Source organism: Polistes fuscatus, unplaced genomic scaffold, assembly GCF_010416935.1.
Source record: "Polistes fuscatus isolate 324 unplaced genomic scaffold, CU_Pfus_HIC Scaffold1, whole genome shotgun sequence".
Taxonomy (NCBI): domain Eukaryota; kingdom Metazoa; phylum Arthropoda; class Insecta; order Hymenoptera; family Vespidae; genus Polistes; species Polistes fuscatus.
In genome coordinates, this window is record NW_025112997.1 from 16,548,930 (window position 1) to 16,570,698 (window position 21,769).

Here is a 21,769-nt window from a genome sequence, read left to right on the forward strand (position 1 = left end):
GTTTCAAAAAAGCAAGTTACAAATCACGAGAAATATTTTTACTTGGAAATCTTCTAATGATTGGCTAAAATCGTAAACGCAGATCACGTTAACAAACGCAGAGAGAAATTTTACAATTTCTATAAACAGTATAATATCTTAAGAGGGAAAGTTATGAGAAGTATATCTACATACACATTACACGAGTTTTTAAACTTACGCACACATATATCGCGTATAATGTAATAACATTGTAATGATGATTGATGAATAAACGAATTTTATCATAGAACGTCTATTAGATTTAAAATTTATTATTATAGATATATCTAAGATCAGATATTTCAACGATCACGTTTATATAGTGATTGTATCGTCGTATAACAACCTTGAGGTGTTTATTTAAATTCGTTAATAAGAAAGAAAACATCGAAACTTTATGATTTTAATTCTTATTTTCAAAGGTTTTTCAAACGTTAAAATTCTCATTTTAACATTTTGTCAAAGTAACATTCATCGTTATGACATAATATACAATATTGTATAATAATGAATATACAGAAACGAAACGACGAAGTTTTTAATGCTACTTTTTGAAATTTTTTCGCTTATTATATTTTATCATTTTCTGTCACGCCTCGCATATCTTCTTTAGTTTGAAACGCTCGTTTTTCATTATTCAACGTAAAATAATTAAATGTAAATTTCGAGCACTTCTTTCAAGTTATAAGCAATGTCATCGTAGTTACTCATATTTAACGAGCAGTACGCTTCGAAATGAAACAATATAACTCTCGTAACAAAAAATCCAATTTGAATCTTCATATTGCAAATTGATGGAAGACAACGTTTAGCTGTTGAAAGAATTCAAAAATAACCTGATATTTCATCTATATTGGGTAACGAAAATAAATGATCCACCCAAAAACTTAAATGAATTTGAATCTTCCATTTATTCAATATTCAACATCGACGATAACCAAAAAAAATCCGTGTCATGAAGTAGATGAAATATCGAAGAGTTCGTGTAAAATAATCGAAAGAAAGTAAACATAGCTTTTGTTTAAATGAAAGTAGATCGATTTCTATGATCGATTATTTCTCTTTAATAAATTATTCTTTTTTTTTTAATCAAACACAATGCTCGTCATTTTGAAACGAAACTCTCTCTTTCTTTCTCCCTTTTCTCAACTCGACAAAGTTTCTTTTCTCTTGGTGAAAAGAAAGGAAAGATAAAAAAGGAGAGAGAAAAGAAAAAAAGGAAGAAGATTCGATTCGATAAGGTGAAGAGGTGAAGAGAAACTACGAGGATTTTGCGAGGCTGTCCGTGACTCAGAAACTTGCCTCGAGGGAGTTCTCTAGCTCGCTCAAGGCTGGCACCAACGTTTGAAGGGAAAAATATCGCGATCGATCGGCAGCATCGACGCTCGTCACGTGCTGGAATTGGCACGGCTGGCTTATATTGCTCTTCGCTGGTAGGACGACCTTCTTTTGAGGCACCTTCTTTTTCTTTTTACCTGGCACAGAAAGACTTATGTTCTCTGGACACGAGACCAGTCGTTCTATGTGCTGCCACAAATCGTTTGCTGCTTTCGGATTGTCAAAACTCAGTCCAGCCAAACGTGTGTGGTCCGATGAGAGACACATCGTGTGAAATGCTGGTCCGGATACCTATATCAAATTGTAATGTATTATATTTTTTTTCTTTTCATTTTATTTTTAATCTATTAAATAAGAAAGTAACATTAACTCTCGTTAAAAAGATTTTATTATTCTTAATATGATTAAACATATAACTTCTCAGATTATTTAATTTTGTTAATTTTAATTAACAATTTCATGCATTTTCAGGTATATTAGATTTCGAAATAATGTAAATATCATGTTATCTTATATTATATGTAGTATCTTTCAAATTAGAAATGAAAAAGAAGAGTAAGCATACCTTATACGATGAAAGATTATCGATAGTTTCTCGCCATAATGTGAAGCAAGTGCCTCGCTCGGCTAGCAAAATCTGGATTCGTCTTTTGGATCTTGATCGTGTCTCTCCAAGATCGAGGACGACGACCGGTATTCCAGTGAATCGAAGTTCCCACCTTTCTGTTTGCGAGGCGCTACCAAGATACAAGTTTGCTAGTGATTCGCATACGAATACCTGTAAATTCAAGGATAAAGATAAAGTAATGTTAATATGTTGAAATATTTTATATATACAATGTGTACCATGTAAAGTGTTAAACGCGCAATTAACTTATAAAATATTCGTTATTTCAAAACAAATGTTTCAAGCAGAACATAATTTATTTTGAAAGTTACACAAAATCGTAAAAATATCGAAATGTACTGTTCAAAATATTGACCGCCTATTCAAATACAAGTATAACATTATTATAGTCTACTGTTTATGATATGACAAATTTCATGTCAATTTTTATTAATTTCTGCAACTGCATCCCTAATTCATTTTATCATAACATCAAGTGTAACTATCTCATGTCAATTGCAAAAAGTTTTTATTTCAGTTTCCCGCATGAATACCTTGTTTCCAAATTTTAGCTATATTTATCTTTCAGTTGTCTTTTAACCTAATACATGCTTCACAATTTACAAGCAAGCTTCTTAATTCATGTACGACCTTCTTGTCTGCTGTATAAACATTATTTTTAATCAGTTCATTACATTTTGTCGTTGATAAGACTAGGTATGAAAATTTGCTAATACATTTCCGCGATGATTTACATTGATAATATTATAATAAGAAAATGGCTATAATTTGGAAACAAGATAATATCGTGTACATAATTATATGAAACCACCACTGAAATTATGTCCACATATTTTGAACAGCATATATGTGCTTATAATTCTGAAAGTGGTCTAAGTCAAAATTAAAAAAAAATAAGTTTAATAGTTATTTCACACCACATTATTTTAAACTAAATTAATTCAATGTAATTTTCACGATATTGTCAAAAATGAACCGTTAGATAGTGTTTGTTATTTCAATATTATATAGAATTTATTGAATGTTCAAATGTTATTCTTTTTAAATATCTATATATGACTTAGGAACACTTTCATAATTATGGGAACATATGTATGTTAATGAATACGAGTTTTTATGATTAGTTTAACAAATTTTTCATAATTTATTTATTAGATTTTATATTTGATTTTTATCATTTGTTCAGAAAATTTGTATATATTATATATGTAAAAATAAAAATTATATGAAAATATTATATAGAATTTATTTAATGTTCAAATGTAATCCTTTAAATATCTCGAAACAAGAAATATATGACTTAAACCACTTTCATAATTACGGGCACATATATGCATTGTGTTTTATATGATACCTGTGATTTAAGTCCACGAAAGAAAGTCTCCAATTGTTCGCGTTCCATTTGGCTGACCGGATCTAATCGTGATTCGTCGCTGTTTTCGGAGCTGTCGCTTCCTTCGTAGCTCGAAGTAGCGGAAGTATCGGCCTCGCCAGTCGAAGACAGTCGTCTTCTGGTCGTGCCACTGTATTCGCTATAGTATGATGAACTATGTAGAGAAAGATTCGATTGTAGTGCAGGACAGGAGGACGCATACACTGGTCCATTCATTTTGCCCTAAAAACAAAGGAGACACAATAATATTAGATTGTATTACTTTTTTTTTTATTAAACATCGATTGCATTATTTATTAAATTGTATATATTTTCGGATAGATATCAGAATAAATTTTAATGTAGTAATGGATTATTGATGCCTTTCAGCATTACAAGAAATACAATATATAATTCGTAAAAAAGAAATGAAAAGAAAAAGAAAAAGATAAAAATTAAATATGAAATAATATACTTTTTATAGTTTACAAAAATAATATTTCTGATATATAACATGTAGAAATATTTTTGAGAATTTTTTTGTGAATTTCACCGATTTTCCACTTATTTGGTGTCCGAGTCCTTTAGATCGAATATGTCCGATGAATTATATTCAGCTAAATATCGCAAATCAAATAGTGAATGGACTTTGAACATACGTTATCGGTCGAACGTTAAATCCTATTTAAACGGAGGCGAATAGTTAGAGTTTCGAGTTGGATATATGAGCGGGTCGGCTTTTTCTCCGCGTTCAAATGCGTTTCAATGGCCACACCGACTCTCAACTCCATTTATCATGCTCTTATCTTCTCTCTTTCCGTCAGTATGACATAGGAATCGAATAGATAGGTAAGCCTTAGAAAATATTACGCTCGATTTCGTCTAAAAGCGAGGGAACTTTTGTCTGATAGAGAAAGAATTGCTCATCTTTAGCGTTTATGTTATATATGAAAGCTTATCGATTTCACGAAGGTCCCTCGCCTGAAGTTTAAATTCTTCTATAAATATCTCAGCAGTATTTGTATCGACTCATTTCTCTTCGATTTTATCCTTAAATGTTATACGAGTTTGAACTTTACGATTCAAGAAGAAAGAGTTACAAAGAAAATACTTGAATACTTATAAGTATGATAATTATATATGTATTATAAGTAATCAAAATAATAAGCGAAGAAATAATTTAATCTGACTGATAATAAAATACAATTTCTTGGTCAATGTCAAGGACTTCGTTAACAGATATAAATATCTTTTGTTATGAAAATCTTCGATAAAAAGATTTCATTGTAATTATTTCCATGTAAAATAAGAAAAACGTGCGATAAGAAAATTTCGGGAGAAGAAAAGAAAGAGAAACTGTTTGAATCCTATTGATTTTTCTCTTCTTTTTTCTTTCTTTTCCCTGTTAATTGACCTCGGTGGTGGAAAAAACTAGGTCGTCGACTTCGATGCTGTGACGCAAGAGATAGTAGCAAGTTCGTAAAAGAACTAATCAGTCAATGGCGTACCGACAACGACCTACTTAACCTGAACGAGAAAAGTCTACCTTCCGATGGCCTTAATTTCATCTCACTGCTTATTATAAAATCACCTACGTAAATACCTACATGATCAATTAATAGATGTCCGCTTGTAATTTAACGCCACTGTGTTTAAATAAAGGGGAAGATGAATCAGAGTTTCGATATAACCTAACCAAAGTGTGTAAACACCATCGTTGCACTCTTCAAATATTCTCGCTCCAATTCTCATCTTTTTTCGATTAACCGATCGAACTTTGTTAATTATCGTAAACATCGGGTCTACGATATTTATTAGATATTATTAGATATAAGGATTATCCATTTATTATAAGCTTCTTCTAATAAATTAAAACGATATTCAACGAAGAGTTAGAGAGAAGCAAACGATCTCTAATCGTTTTCTTGTTTATCGATGATAATGATGATAACTGATGCATAAATCTCTCCGGCGACTCTGAACTTTCATCTTTGCATCCAAGAGCACGCGTCACCTGTAATACGCTGATTTCACTTTTATCCGATGATCGTTCTAGGAAGTTACTTTTAACATGATCGTTATAATGATTTATTTCTATAAAAAGAGGCAAATGTTGAATATGCTTTCAAGTTTATTTGAAATGTGTTTTTTTAATAAAAGATAAATAATTGAAGATTTTATACACGGACAATATATTTGGAAAAAATAAACAATTATTTAATTTAAATATTTATATACGGAAATATAAATACAACAAATAATAATGTCTTTTTTTAGTTGCACAACCACGAATAAGATTTGATTTACGATTTCCTAACAACATTTTATTCCTTCATTCTTTTCATTCACTCACACACTAATAATCACTCCTCTAAATATTTCTTATCTATCACGTTTTTTAATCTTTAATATTTTGAAAAGTTTTGAACCTAACATAGAAGAAATGTTTTTTTTGGTCATATTCACTTCTATTTTTCGACAGTCTCAAAAGTTTGCAATAGCTCCTCGTAAAAACTATGAATGTATCCTATTTTTATCTCTGTTATTTTTTTAAAACGTATCAAACTTTCTGTTTAATCGTAAAAGTACGAGCGGATAAAAAAGTTTCGATAATATGGGTGTGTATATATATGTGTGTGTGTGGGCATCTTCCCCGACCGGATGTATTGTCTTTTGAAAAATGAAATCGATGAGGGTAGATACTCTTTTGGTGTCATAATAAACCCGCATGTGTTCGAAATGATCTTTTAGTATAGATCTTTTACCAAAGGATTTACTATTATATCGCTTCGATATAACGATAGGAATTGAAATATGAGAGGTATGATCTGAAACCTATACCCGGAAGTATATTGTTCGCATTTTGTATCGTTTAATGGTAGGAGGAATCCAATAGTATTTTCCGAAGCGTGATAAATCGCTAAATTGAAGATTATCAATGTATTATGAACGACAGTGAACAACAAAATTTAAATATTAATATAAAAAAATTCAATTAAATAAATATAAATTAACAAAGTATTGATTTAAGATTAATAATATATAATAATTCGTATCTACATTCTATCTATATTAATGAATAAATCTGTAGACTCTGAGAGTACATGTAATTCTATTTTCATAATTAAGGGATGAATATCTATTTTTTTCACCACTCATCTCACATTTGATATTTTTTAAATTATTATCTGTCTGCTCTTTGTTCGCTTATAACTCAATAACGGCTTGACCGGTTTTAGTAAAATTTCGTATACAGAAAGAATTTGATTTCACACAGAAAAAATTTATTTCTAAAATTAAATATTTTTATTTATTTTGATAACATGAACACATAGTTGTTTATTATATTTGTTTGCCAATTGTTTTTTATATTGATGGCCCGAATTACCAGTTTGGAAGTCAATTAAATTTGCCAATAATATAAAATAGTAAAACAAATCGTATATACTTTCATTATTTGTATTTTTTAAATTATATGATATAATATAAATAAATATGTGTTTTTAATATAGTAAACATTCAATATAAAATGTAGCTTTGATAAAATGCATTTTCAATTTAGAGGAAATTTTTATTTCGGTAGTTTATTAATTTCAGAATAATGATTATTAAATTCCAAAATACTCTACATTCTTTTTCAAATTATTTTACTTTCTTTTTTTCTAATTTGAAGCCTAAATATCGATGAAAAAATCGATTGAAAATTGTATGCATTCAAAAACATATATTTGAAAATAAAAAGTACCATTTATTATTTTCTATTTTCCACTTCATTTGTAATTTTGTTTGTTTTGATAGTCCCTATCAATTTTTATTTTCTAGTTCGTTTAAAAATATCCGAATATCCCCTGAAAAATCCCTTACGTAACCCAGATTCAACCACTATACGCATACGTATTACATCCAAACATTTTATGAAAAATAATATGGCTGGATGTAACAAACAAGAAGATGAGGAGAAGAATGAAAAAGTGACGCAGGTGGGTGAAAAAGGTAAAGAGAGTCAATTAAAGACCCTATGAAAACTAAACGAAGGGTATATTGTGAAAGTGAACCTCACCGAATGATAAATAGGTCATCAGATCGTATCGATTCCGCAGCAGTCTCCGGGGGTCTGGACCAACGTCTGTCCCCCTTTTCATGCTTTTTCTTTCTAATTTTTATCTTCCATTATTTATTTCAATATTTAAATGAAAATATCTTACCTGTAGAAAAAGTCGAATAAAAATATAACTACTACAAAAGAAATATAATTAAAAACTCTCTATAATTTCAAATATTTTACACAATACTTATCAAACTATTAATAATTATTAATCTAAACTGTTCTAATTGACTATTTACATTGTAGATAATATATTTGGTATTATAATAATTATTGGCAATTGAGAAATAATTACTTTCATTATAGCAATTTCAAATAAATGCCTACTGTTTATTATTATTGCAATAATTACTACTATAATAATTACTATAAAGTTTTACATTATACAAAATTAATATCTATAGACTTTTATTTATAATAGAATTTTTTTCTAATTTAAGATAATCGATATAATTATTAAATTCTTAATTTGTTATTTATTAATATCATTAATATTAAAACGTTCTTAGTTGTTATGATTTTAATTGAGCATGACAAAATAGTTATAATTTCTTATATTTAGTTATATTAATATCTAAAGATATTTTACATACCTATATAAATAAATGCTTATTGCAATATGTTCAGATTTTCGTATTATAATATTCGTTGATGGAATCGATAAAATCAGATACGCTCTATTTATTGTTCGGTTCATAACGAGCTTCCTAACGAATACACATATGTACGTTTCTATGCATTGTAAATGGTACGTATAATCACATTGAGTGTATATAGCGGAAAACCGTAATCGATAACGTTTTGCGATACACGATAAATGAGCCAGCGACATCGTCATACTTGAGTAGCTAGACAAATTACAGATTTGTGGATGCTCCTGTATGATATTTGAGTTAGTAAAGTAGGAAGCTTTTAAATAGTTCAAGAATTTTTTTCTATCTGTGAGCAGGAAATTTCTATGTAAGAGACAGCGAGACATATTATGATTTGTAAAATAAAAAAGAATAAAACGGATTTCCGTGTAATGATTTTTCTGCATTTTTATTTTAATACTTTTTTTTACGACTATCTGTCTAGTAATAATTTATGAGCTAATACAACATCTATTTTTCTGTTAATAATATAATACACGAACACCTAACCTATAAATATTATATGTAAGAAGCGCAATGAAGTTCTTATCTTAAAAACAAAATATATAATTAAACTGCAAATTTTCTTTCAATGTTAATTATGGGTTTGATAATAATTATTATCTGTTATAAAATAATAATAATAATAGTAATAAACTCTTTTTATGTGATTAGGATAAGAACAGAATAGTCCCACAGTAATTTTTGTTTGTCGTAAAAAGTGACTACAAGGAAAAAACCTTTGAAAACGATGAAAAAACGCCTCCGAAAAGAAGTCGATTAATTGTTAATATTAATAATAAACATAGAAATAGGACACTAGAATCACGTATGCAGCTGCATTTGAAGATAGTGCTATCACACTAGCAGGATGCATTTTAGTGCGATTAGGAAACGTTGTCTGTCGAGTAGAACATACTCGCTAAATTAATGGCTCGAAAAGCCATCCTTCGTTGGAATGTAGCAAACATGTCACTGATATAACCCTGCGTGACACTGTGGTAATCGTAAATGTACGAGTATGAGAATGAGCAAGAATCCTAAACGTATTTTCTTGTATTTTTTTTTCACCTGTGTTTCGTTTTCTTTAGACAGGAAACAAGTTGCCTCGTTACGACGTCGTTGAACATTTTTTTGCGTGTGATTAGCCAAGTAGAATTTAGCATCGTATTCGTTGGACAAAAACGATCGGCTTTATATACTTTTCTTAAAATAAATGTGTCATTACAAAAGTTGGTTTTTAAATGTTTTTTATCTTGTCTTGATAGATGAGTATATCTAAACATTAAAATAACATTAAATTTATAATTTAAATTCATTTTTAATATTCATCCATAGGAGTTTTTGTTCAACAACAAAAAATCATTAAGTTTTCTAGGAAATAAGAATTAGGTATTAATAATAAACAAAATTTCAGAGGAATCTTACGTGACTTGGAGACTTAATAATACACGTCCTGGTATGTATTTATTTATATATATATAAACATAACAGTTATATAAATGTAATATTAATAAACTTTGAGACACGTAAAAATGACGAATTTGAGATCTCTTGTTCATAGTCATAGAAAAATAATTTAAAAAATTTCTCGGTAGATCAAATAGATGGTTTATTAATAATGCAGCTCTTATAATTCCTTTAAAAGAAAATAATCAAATCTTTGATCTTCGATAAGTATTACTTGGGAAGAATAACACGCACAAAGTGTGCGTTGTATTATCAATAAATTCGTTGTCGCTAAAGGCAAAGGTATATACTCCTTTGATCTCGACACCCTTCCGATGGAATCTTTCTCTATCTATCTCACTCTCTTTTTCTTTACCTGCTGTTTCTACTTTCTATATCTTCTGAAGTTACTCTTTCACCTCTTCCTTCCTCTCATAGTTTCTCTCCATTCTCAAGGCACGTCGTATTTCGTGATAGGACAATAAACACGAATGCGAACGAGACGCAATCTATCGACACAACACGATCCTTGCTGGCCCTTCCTCTCAATCTTTCTCTTTTTCTTATTTTATATTTTCCTTTCTTTTTCTCTTTGTATCTCAGACCCTTTCCAATGTTGCATTGTCTATTCCACGTTAGTACCGTGTTTACGCTATTACACGGGGTATACATTATATCTTGGGAACGTTACGCAGCTGGTAGTGCATACACAAAATATACAAACACACACACAAACTATCACACGCATATACATTTATAAGTCAAACGTTTGTCGAAGCACGCACGTGGTGCTCCATCGTCGTTGCACTTATCCCAAGGATTACCGTTCTCCGGTGCAACGACCGCCGAGAGAAGAATAGTACGCGTGACGATGCAGGAAACTCCGAGGTTCCAGGTTGTTAAGCGGCCTATGACCTTGAGAGACCCGCGTATATAAGGAAAACGTACATAAGCTTTTTCGTGGGACGATAATGATTTCGAAGTAGACGTTCCGTGACGTCTTCCGCTTGAAGAAAGTTTTCTCTCACGCAGAAGTGAAATCGATTGGTAAGATATGTTGCAAAAAATTGCCAAATATTGCTTTCTTAAATTATTATTCATCAATATTTTTCTGAATTGCTGAATCTAATTGTACATTATAATATTATTTTGAAATTTGTATTAGATACTTTTGTTTTCATACATTTGGCTTATCATATTGTATATGGGTTGAATTATATATGAATTATTATCATATACAGTCAGTCAAAAGAGTATTCGTATTCCCTTTCATTGTAAATGCTAAATAATTGATAATTGTTTGTAATAAGAAATTTCCAAATTCTTATACATTTAGGATTATTAAATTTTCAAATTGATATAGATTTTATTGCAGAAAAATATTTTATTGTTTCAGAAATATAACTTCATTAATATTAATAATATTAATCAACCTATTTTAAGATTATTAAACTTTAAAATTAATGTAGATTTTATTGCAGAAAAATATTTTATTGTTTCAGAAATATAATTTCATTAATATTAATAATATTAATCAACCTATTTTTTTTAAGATTATTAAACTTTAAAATTAATATAGATTTTATTGCAGAAAAACATTTTATTGTTTGAAAAATATAATTTTACTTAAATGATGAAAAATTAGTTTCACGAAGGTATATGTATAATTATATAAGATATACTAAAAATAAAATCATCTTTTTTTATAAGTAGTACTTGGTTGGTCCTTTTTTACCTCTTATAATGCTTTTGAGACAATTGAGCATATCTTGCAAGAGTAATTTTCTCGTCTGTTATGTCAAATTGTACTTCTCTTAAAATAAAATGCTTTTTTACAATAAAATTTATATCATTTTAGAAGTTTAATAATTCTAAAATATGTTTTTGTTTATAAGAATTTAAAAATATTATATAACAAGAAAATATTGATTGTTTTAAATTGATAGTGCGATGGGTATGAGTACTCCTTGGATTTATTGTACGTATACGTTACTCTAACGTGTAGAAAAGAATGTACAATCAAATACATATATAAAATGCAAATATAATAGATTCATGACATTTGTAGAAGGTAATAAAATCTATTATTGTTTACTTAATATGAGATTTAAATCAATTAATTCAATTATTAATTATTGTACGTTAAATATTTTTATCTATTTATTGTTTATAAATTATCTTAACTTTAGTAAAAATATATAAGTAAATTGGATTGATTATTTGTTAATATTTTTATTTTGTTATTATTAAAAAATAATACTAGTACTCTGAGTGTAGTTATATTATAAATATATTATATATACTATATTTTAAAAAGACTTATAGCAGTTAAATTCATCTTTGAAAAAATCTTGAAAATCTAATATTACAGTAAGTGTTCTAAATATCAAACTAATGTTTCCAATATTAACTCATAAAAAATTATATCAAATAAGAAATTCGTCCAATGTAGATAGTCTTATTATTCGTAAAATTTAAAGCATTATCACTTTTTAGGTCAATGTCAAACCTATTGAAATCATTTTTAATATTTCTCATGACCGGTCAAATACTTACAAGGCTTGGTAAAACGAGTAAATACCGTGTTAACCTGTTTATCCTGTTGCTTATCTTCAAAGTTCACGAACGTGTCGTTAATCGTAACGTAGTCTCGATATAAACCGTTTTAGCAAACGGTGTCAAGGAATATTCGATAGAGCAGAAAGGTAGTTATTTAGCTTGGTTTCGTACGTTGGCGTAACAAATTATTCTCATTCGAGAAATAAGCAAAACGAGAAAAAAGAGAGAAATAAAGAGAGAGAGAGAGATAAAGAGATACAAGGAGATTGAGGATAATTGTTCGACCAATTAAATGTCGTCAAAAATAACGTGTAAGAAGACAACGAACCCGTCATTATTAAAGAAGTACGTTTGATTCATTTAGGCTGGTTTATTATTGACAAAATGAACGACGAAGTGTAGAGACAACGTGTTTGTACGCTTGACAAAAGTTTCAAAGCGATGAGTCTTCTTTTTCAAAGGGAAGGAGTAGAATACTAGTAGTAAGTGTAATTATTACAGGCTCTTGAATGGTCGTAATGAGAGAAATGACGTCATCTTCGTGAACGGTTGTTCGCTGGAGAAATCGAGAGGACGATACTCTCGGAAATGTGAACCGAGAGAGTCCGAAGAGAATTCACTTTCTCGATGTCGTCGTCGTTGTCGACTCGCATGCCTCTCTTTCTCTCTCGTAGATCTTTGATCATTCATGAATCATGTCGAAGCAGCAGGCGTAGGTATCGTTGATTCGAAATTATCGTTTCTCTTTTGCCATGAATTTAGTTTGAAATATGTCGTTTATAGACATATACGATGATATACGATGCGAGTGAATTATTTTGAAATAATTACATTAACATTTTTGTCGAATGTATAATAATATAAAAATCTTATTTTTTTCTTTTTACATTGAAAATACTTTTTCAAATCGTATAGTATATTATTATTATCAATATATACGAAATCATTAAGTTAAATATTATAATAGATATAAATATTTTTATTAGTATTATAATATTATAATTATATAAAATATATAATTATATAAAAAAAATTATATAAAATAAATAATTATAATAATATAAAAATCTTTTTTTTTTCTTTTTACTTTGAAAATACTTTTTCAAAAATCTCGTATAGTATATTATTATTATCAATATATACGAAATCATTAAATTAAATATTATAATAGATATAAATATTTTTATTAGTATTATATTAATATTATTATATATATATAATATTAAGTTTTATATATAAAAAAAATAAAATATCTACGAGATTTCTCGCAGTTAACGTGTACCATCCAATAAAATTCCTACATCTCGTAGTTGGCATTGAATGAGTTAAAGAGTTCAAATTTCCTGGTAGTTTATTACCATTTCCGCATAATTACACGTACTGCTCACTAAACGCGCGAAAATTATTCCACGCTAGGTGACAAGTATAAATTTTCGTGTGTGGAATATTACGCTTACGGATGCAATTGGGTTAACAATTGAACGGTTAAATAACGAAATTTTGAATGGATGAAATGTAGGTAATCGTATTTATTCGTTTTTCTTGCAAATAATATCTTATCGATAAGTTTGGAGGAGTAAAACGTGATCTCTCATGGATTCGTTATCGATTTCAATACCTTTTCTTTTACCGCAAAATGTTCATAGGATGAGTATCAAGTTGCGAACCACGATTTTGCGGTCGATTAAATTATCCCCTCGTAGTTCGGTTCTCTTAATCGACCAAGATGATCACCAAGATAGAATTTTAACGAGTCTTTCCTTAGGGATCGACGTTGAAGGGAAATCATTGTCTCTCTCTCTCTCTCTCTCTTTCTATTCCTTTAAGGGTAATCAAAAAGATTGCAGAAACGTGATGCGATGCGGAAAGCTTTCGTTATCTCGTTCGTCAGTCTTTTACAGCAATTTTCGTCTCGAATCATTACGCCGTACAATATCAGTTTACAAAATTCATAAAAGTCGCGGATAAGATTGTAACTATTTCAAAAAAAAAAAAAAGAAAAAACACACTAACTCGTTAATATAAAAGTTACATAAATCTGCACGGTGCAAGAGATTAAATATGTAACGTTTTAATTAACAACGATTACATAGTAATTCCTAAAGATTTGTATAGCAAATTTTATCTGTTAAACTATATCTCGTATTTTTCTGCGAAAATATCACCTACCTTTGCAATCTCGAGAAGTTTCATCACGGAAGACCGAAATGTGCCGCGCGAAATGTAAACATTCTCAATGCGAACATTGTGTCACGAGAGTCGAGTTTTATGCAACGTTTTCTCACTGTCTGAGAACGTACCATTTTTCACGTTAAGTATCATTGTATTTTATATGTTCAGTTTTGAAAAGTTTACAAAGAAAAGCTATGAGAAGTTTGTTAAGAAGAAAAAAAGAAAAAAAAATAGAAAAAAAAAATTACGTAGCTTTGATAACGACAGCTGTCAAAATTTAATAAGTGTTAATTGTTACCAATTTAACGTTGATCTTATAAATGTTTCGGATAGTATGAAAATCAATTTTTTTTTTTATCTCGTTCTAAATATCTATGGCTATAAGACTATATGTATATATATACATTTATACATTTATATAGGAATAGATGAAAACCGCAGGGGAAACTAACGCGGTGTACCTCGTGAATAGGAAACAGAACGCACAGAAAGCGGTTATAACGCTAGACCAGAGTTATGTGCAAGTCGTATATCGGATCTACCCGCTAACCAACTCGTCTGTACTTCCTTGCGATCCAGGTCGTTTCTATGTACCTACATAGAGTACACATACATAGATATATTCATACGTATAACTATGAATCGCTTTTAAATAAAACAACTTGTTCCCTCGCACGTTAGAAATCATTTCGAAACATAGAAAAGCCTGAGAAGTCGTGTATAATCCAGTTCCTACAGCCGGAAGATCTTATTAACGCTTGAGATCTATTTTCATTGTGTTATGTAGAATAATCGAGCTCGATAGAAATGTTTATACGTATCTAACGATAGAGATAAAATCATTTTATGATACTTTTTTTTAACTCGAGCGAATAATTGCTTATGATTTTTATATTTTAAATTTTAAATATTCTGCGACTGCAGAATTCCAATATATTAATGTTAAACGTTGATTAATACTTAATATAAGGTATTTTAAATAATTTTTTCTTTATCACTACTTTTATATAAATTATGATAATTTTCCATTTAATGTACGATACAAATTAATAGATAATATAATCTTATATATTCATAAAAATTATACATTAATACATTTATTGCTGAACTAATTTCATAAAGATAATTACATGAATCCAATAAAATTTATAACATTTTACTTTTTTTATGCATGGAAGATAGAAGAGAATTCATTATCATTATTTTCAAATAAGACTTTATTACTATTAGAAAGTATACTTTTATTTTTATAAATGTCGCTAAAAAAACGCATTCACAAAAGACATCTTACTTAGAAATATTTAATATGAAATCTATAAAAGTAATTGTCATCAATAATATCAAACTTATTCAACATGTTACATAGTTAAATTCGTTATGAAAAAAAAAGTGCGAATATTTTAATTTGCAAATATAAAGCGAATAGACCAATGATACGATTTTAACGTGAAATATAAAATATTAAAATTTGATTAGCGATACCGGCAAATTGTTTAAATCCTCTATTTCATATCGATTGGCCGATTTAGCATCGTAAAGAATAGCGCGTGAAATTTATTTGCCCTCTGTAATATAACAGACAATGGTTGTCGCTTTCCCTGTTAAAGATCTTCCTTCTGATTTGACGGGTGAAGTAGCAGGCGAGCATTAATCAAAGAAACAAAAGGGAATATCGTGCTTCAGCTAACGCGTTAATCCGAACTCGTGAATATTGTCTCTCTTCAGTTCCTGTTTTCCATTAACGATAAATTATTTTTCTCTACAGTAATAAGAAATAAATAACAGACCTCCCTTATCAACGTGCAAATTAAACGAGTATTATAAATCGTTAAGTGAAATCTGCGTACAGACGAAGAAGAACAAAGCGAAACGCAACATTTATATATATTGCACTGATATGTAACGCAGTAATCCGGACTACCCAGCTTGTAATTGTAAATTAAGCGTGGACGCGCTGTAAAATATGAAACTCGTTCCTAGCACACCTTTTAAATAGGCATGCGTCCCTTTTGCTGGATGCATAAATTTAAAAGATGCTGCGATTCGTTTAGATGCGCGGCCAACTACCAATCGTGAAATGTCACGAATTCAATCGACTTCAACTTTCTTCGACGAGAGGTCTCGAATCTGCACAAATAGCTAAATTCACAATTGCTCATTATTGCTTAATTCTTAAGGATTTATTTCTTTGATCATTTATGCAATACAATGAGTGTCCCTAAAAATCGTACATCGTTACACTTTCACGATTTTTGCTTGAAAATTATTAATATAATGTGTTCAGGATAAAAAGAATTTTGAAATAAATACATTAGTATATTTTAATAAGTTTAATTTAAGAGCTTTATTTTATATCAAGTAAATTAAACAAATACAAAAATAATGTATAGAAAACGTCCGTACCTTAAATCATATAAGTATCTTAGTATAAATGTAAAAACAGGAAGAATACCTGGTTAATGTATTTGTTCTTAATTTGTTTTTTATTCTGGACACATTATATTAATAGTTTTTAAGTAAAAATTTAGTAAACGTGACGATGTTTGATTTTAAGGGACACTTACTATATATGGGTGTTTGCATATATTATTATAGCAAAACATTATTTTTGAAAATGTGAAAAATACAATTTTATTAGTTTTGGCGAAATCATAATTATATAAAAATAATTACTGCCAAAGAATATTAAGTAGTTTACCGAAAAGGGACGAATAATTTAATAATGATACGATTACGTATTTAAAACAATTTTTAATTATTTTGTTATTATTAAACATAAATATCAAAAAAATCAAATAAAATTTTATTTGCTTGTGCTTTGTAATTGAAAAATCTCATTTTAAATTATTATTACCACGCGACTTATTGGATAGAAACGTATAATATTATGATCATTTCGAAATTTATTTTCTTGATTACATATTGGACATAATTATTTATTTTATTATTGTTAAATATAAATTTCAAAGACGTTAAGCATAGAAGTCGATTCTCATATCAAATTTATCGAAGTTTATTTTAATTATTAATGCGTACAGTCTTATTCTTCATAAGTAATATTAGAGTTCAAAGTTATATCACGTGATGCATGTGAGATATCTCATCAGGTATAGAAATTCAAACTTGAAAAATATTTTCAAAGTATCACGCGAAGTGCATACACCGTGAAAGCAATGTTTACAAACTTTATTAGAGCATCGATTTACAAGCAGACATAGTATCACGTGCTACATAGAAACGTGAGAGGTATTAACGTAATTGTTCTTGGGTATGAACACGACCGGTGAAGCTTCGGAGAGTGGCATCGTACTTCGTGTAGAGATTCAATGGTGGCAAAGTTACGATGGAATACGTGTCATCGTGACAGCTGTCGAAATCACCGAAGTAATTCCTATATTCGTTCGATATCGAAACAAAAGCTGTTGCGGATATTCGAGATCGTTCTTGATGCCACGACTCGATAAATTTTGTATTACAAAAATTTGGAAAAAACAATTTTTTATTATTATTAATTAAACAATCATCGGAAAATCGTTAAAGATTAATTTTGATTGTGAATTATGACAATACTCGTTAACTCAAATTTACTTTTTATACAATCGTTTTAAATAAGCCTAAGGGTAACGTGTAAAAAAATTTATATATATAATAAATATATACGCAGTTTTATTAGAAATAATATATCAAATCGTCTTTATTTGTAGAGTACGTATTTATCTAAATTTAAGTTTTGAGTTTAAAAGACATTACTCGTATTTTTTTATCACAACGTTAATATAAATTATTAATAGAAATATTAAATTCAAGGTGAAATTATTACGTTAAATATATCGAGTGAACCGAAAATGTGGAAATATTTATGACACCGTCCGATTAGGTTACATTTGCATAATCCGTTTGACGATCACTTTCATATCGTCGTTAGATTATTGAAGTTATCTAATTTCCAATAATCCATGCATATATGCATGTATATATATATATTTGAGTCGTCGTTAACATACAACATATATATCTACAGGTATTTATTGCGAGTAATAGGACGCAATAGCCCCGTATAATTTGAACATGAGTCAGAAGTTACGACGGTGTTATTAGACGTAGAGTTATACGCGTGAAATGGCGGCAAGGCCATGAGTCATTCATATAGCGTATGCTCAATGTAGGAAAATAACAAACTCTGCTGGAGAATGCCGTGAATCCATAAAAAAAAAAAAATACAAATATAGATAAAATTTATATTCATATAGACATTGAAAAATGTACGAAAACCGTAACTTTTTATTCGTTTGTTAGATTGATATAAAAGTTAACTTTATTAAATTGCAACGAAAAGCACTGAATTCATTCCGTGAGTGGTCTCTTAAACGAAGTACGGTTCTTGAAAATGAAAAAGTTTCTTTACGAGTGTCAACAGGGTCCTTGACTTATACAAACACTAAGATAATGACTATTGAAATATAATGAACTAATTCATGTTTGAGTGTGTGAAATATCGAGTTCTCAATTTTATTTATATCTTTATATATTAACTCATTTAAACATTCGAAATTATTCATTAGCAAGTATAATAAGTTGAAAATGATTCAAATATCTATATTAATGTAGGTTGTATAATTAAAAATAAATAAAATATAATTGATAATTTATGCATAAGGTGACAGTAGTGTAGCCATAAGAATTTCAATTCCTTTCACATTTTTCCGGGTTCGTTATTTAAATTTACAAAGAGTAATACTTATGATTTTTTTATTAACGTTTGACTGAACGAAATGTATAAGGTCGGTCATTATAATGCATCAAAGAGCATACGATTGCGTACGTTTCTTTTGTTTTATACGTTCATTATCCGAGCTCATTATCCTTATTATTCTATGTAGCTTTTCATACCGATTTTATCGTTTTATTCGGTATAAAAAATTGAAATGTAGAAGTCAAGTGATAATAACATAGCTAAATACGAGTAAGATTTAAAATACAATTAAGCTATTACTAATTACCACTAATTACGCGGATTATATTGCACGAAAACTAGAACGTACAATCGTACGAAAACTTAAGTAAACTGCCAGTGGTGTATTAATCGATCGATTAAACATCAACTGCGTAATCATGGGAGAATCTCTGCTTTGACGATTTGTTACTAATTAGGGCTGGACTATTTGACAAAATTTCTAATTGAAATTATAATGTTTGATTATGAGAGTATCGGTTATTATATGATATGGGAGCATATACATATGTACATACATAAACCTATCATACATTCATATGTATACTCGTAAATATGAGATATACGAAAATACGTGATAATATAATACAATATATTGTACGTATGTGTTTACGAATATTATGCATATATTTATGAATATATTCACATATATTTATAATATATATATATATATATATATATATATATATACACCGTCTCGGTTTTAGCCTCTTTCATTTTGTACTATGAAAATGTATAGTTGCGTCGTCCAAGATTAATCTTAGGTATATTACATCCGGAATAAAATTCAGGAAGCATTAAATCCACGCGGGAAAGTAACGTAGCTGGATGGATGCGTTTGAAGGATAATATAGGCCCACAAAATTCGCTAGAAATTCAAGGTAGATTTTAATTTTCTCTTCGTGAATTCTCATTCCAGCTCTACATAATTTGTTCATTCTTATTTTCAATAGTAGAGGATATATTTCATGCTATATTTCGTGCTCGTTACTTTGAAGATAATATTATCTACGAATCTAGTTAGTGCGTACGTATATGTGTATCTCGTAAACTTTCGAAGCAATGTATTCAAGTATTTATTACTCCTAAAGAAGGATCTTATAGTGCACCGATTTTCTCACCAGTACGTACTAGACGAGCTCAATCTCGCAAATGGAACCATTTTACGAGGGTGTACTTTCTATGCTTCAGAGGATATTATGATTCTTTGTGTGTATGTATATTTGTATTTTTGAATAAGTTAGCACGTGGTCTATCTTTTAACGCATTTTACAGAGAACCCAGAACTGTAGAAAATATTAATTTCTACAGGTACAAGAAAACTATGCGAATTATGTTTTAATAAATAACTTCTTCCATCTAATGATACCATTCTTTGTCCGTGTTATCTCATTGAAAAAAGTTTATTGAATGTTTCAGATTGAATGAATCAGAGAATAAATCTGAAAAAGTTTTTTGATGGAAAGTGTCGGTTGATCTAGACGAACAGATTTTCCGACAATAATACAAATAAGTTTAATAATGACAAAGACCATTTCTATTGTAAAGTTATTCGGGAGAGAAAAAAAAGGGAACTTAAACGAACTCGTACGTGCCTTTGGGAAAGTTTTTTTACAAAGAAACTTCTTACTACAAAGTCGTAAATTCAGTCTCCTAATATTTCGATCAAATATAGCCGCGAGACAGAAATTTTTGTGTTCATTGTATTCCGTAACTTTTGAGTTATTCTCGTTTTCTTTTTTATTCTTTTGTATAATCGATGATAATAAGTCGATCGAATAGTACGTCACGTTTCTCAGATCTTTTTTCTCACAGCGTTAAAATATTTCAATTCACATCTTTTAACAGATTATTTTTGTCACAGAATCATAATACGTTGCTTGTATATAAAATTAATATATAGAAGATAGTAATGTGAGAGAAATGCATATTGCTTACTTAAATTGTAGCTTAACAATTTTGTTTTTATTGTCGAGTATAAATAAGTAATATTTAACAATGAATATATATGAAATTAATGAAGAATGAGAGATATATACATTATATATAATATTCAATATAATAATAAAAATATATAGTATAAAACGTTCCATTTACAATGAAAATAATATATTACGTAAAATATTTTAAGTTTTACGATTTTAGTGACTCTTCCTTACATATACATATGTTGGATAAATATTAATAGATTAATTATTTTGACATATGAGCCATTTACAGGTCAAAGCAGTTAACTCACTCCATTATTAGCATTTTTTAAAATTTTATTATCAAGATACTCGGCCAATATTTTTCTTTTTAAATTTATAATAAATTTCCTTAATAATTATATATAGATTTAATATTATTAAATTAGTAATAATTTGTATAGCCATTTAATAATAAATGATACGACAATATTATTACTTTATCAATTTTGTCTACTATTTGTTTTATGGAATTAATCGATATGGTATATAAGTGGCTCATATATACATGTGATGCAGTAAAAGAAACAAAATTTGAGTATTCTCTGAACGTTGTGGAAATAAAGAAAGGAATCAATGTTTGAATAAATCTGACGTAACGCGTGAGAGAGAAATCGACTGGAAGAGATAAGAGCGTAGATTTTTAAGGATGTGCACGATATCAATTCAGAGCTGATGATTTGCTTCCGTCTTTGAGGCCTCTTAGTCATCGGATCTCGTTATAGTCGAACGACAAAGGGAGTTGACAGAGTCATCGTAGAAATCGAATAGTTGGCTAAGCACGTTTTAAAACG

General features: G+C 28.9%; 1 protein-coding gene across 1 annotated transcript in view; it reads right to left on the minus strand.

Moving 5' to 3' along the window:
• Nucleotides 1–23: 23 nt before the first annotated feature.
• LOC122517957 overlaps nucleotides 24–21,769 on the minus strand; it is a 38,401-nt gene continuing 16,655 nt past the window's right edge. The window contains exons 2-4 of the mRNA XM_043636629.1: nucleotides 3,342–3,602; nucleotides 1,925–2,137; nucleotides 24–1,650 (exon numbers count right to left, since the gene is read on the minus strand). Coding sequence (XP_043492564.1) covers nucleotides 1,312–1,650; nucleotides 1,925–2,137; nucleotides 3,342–3,602 — 813 coding nt within the window. The 3' untranslated portion in view covers nucleotides 24–1,311. The remainder of the gene's footprint in view (nucleotides 1,651–1,924; nucleotides 2,138–3,341; nucleotides 3,603–21,769) is intronic.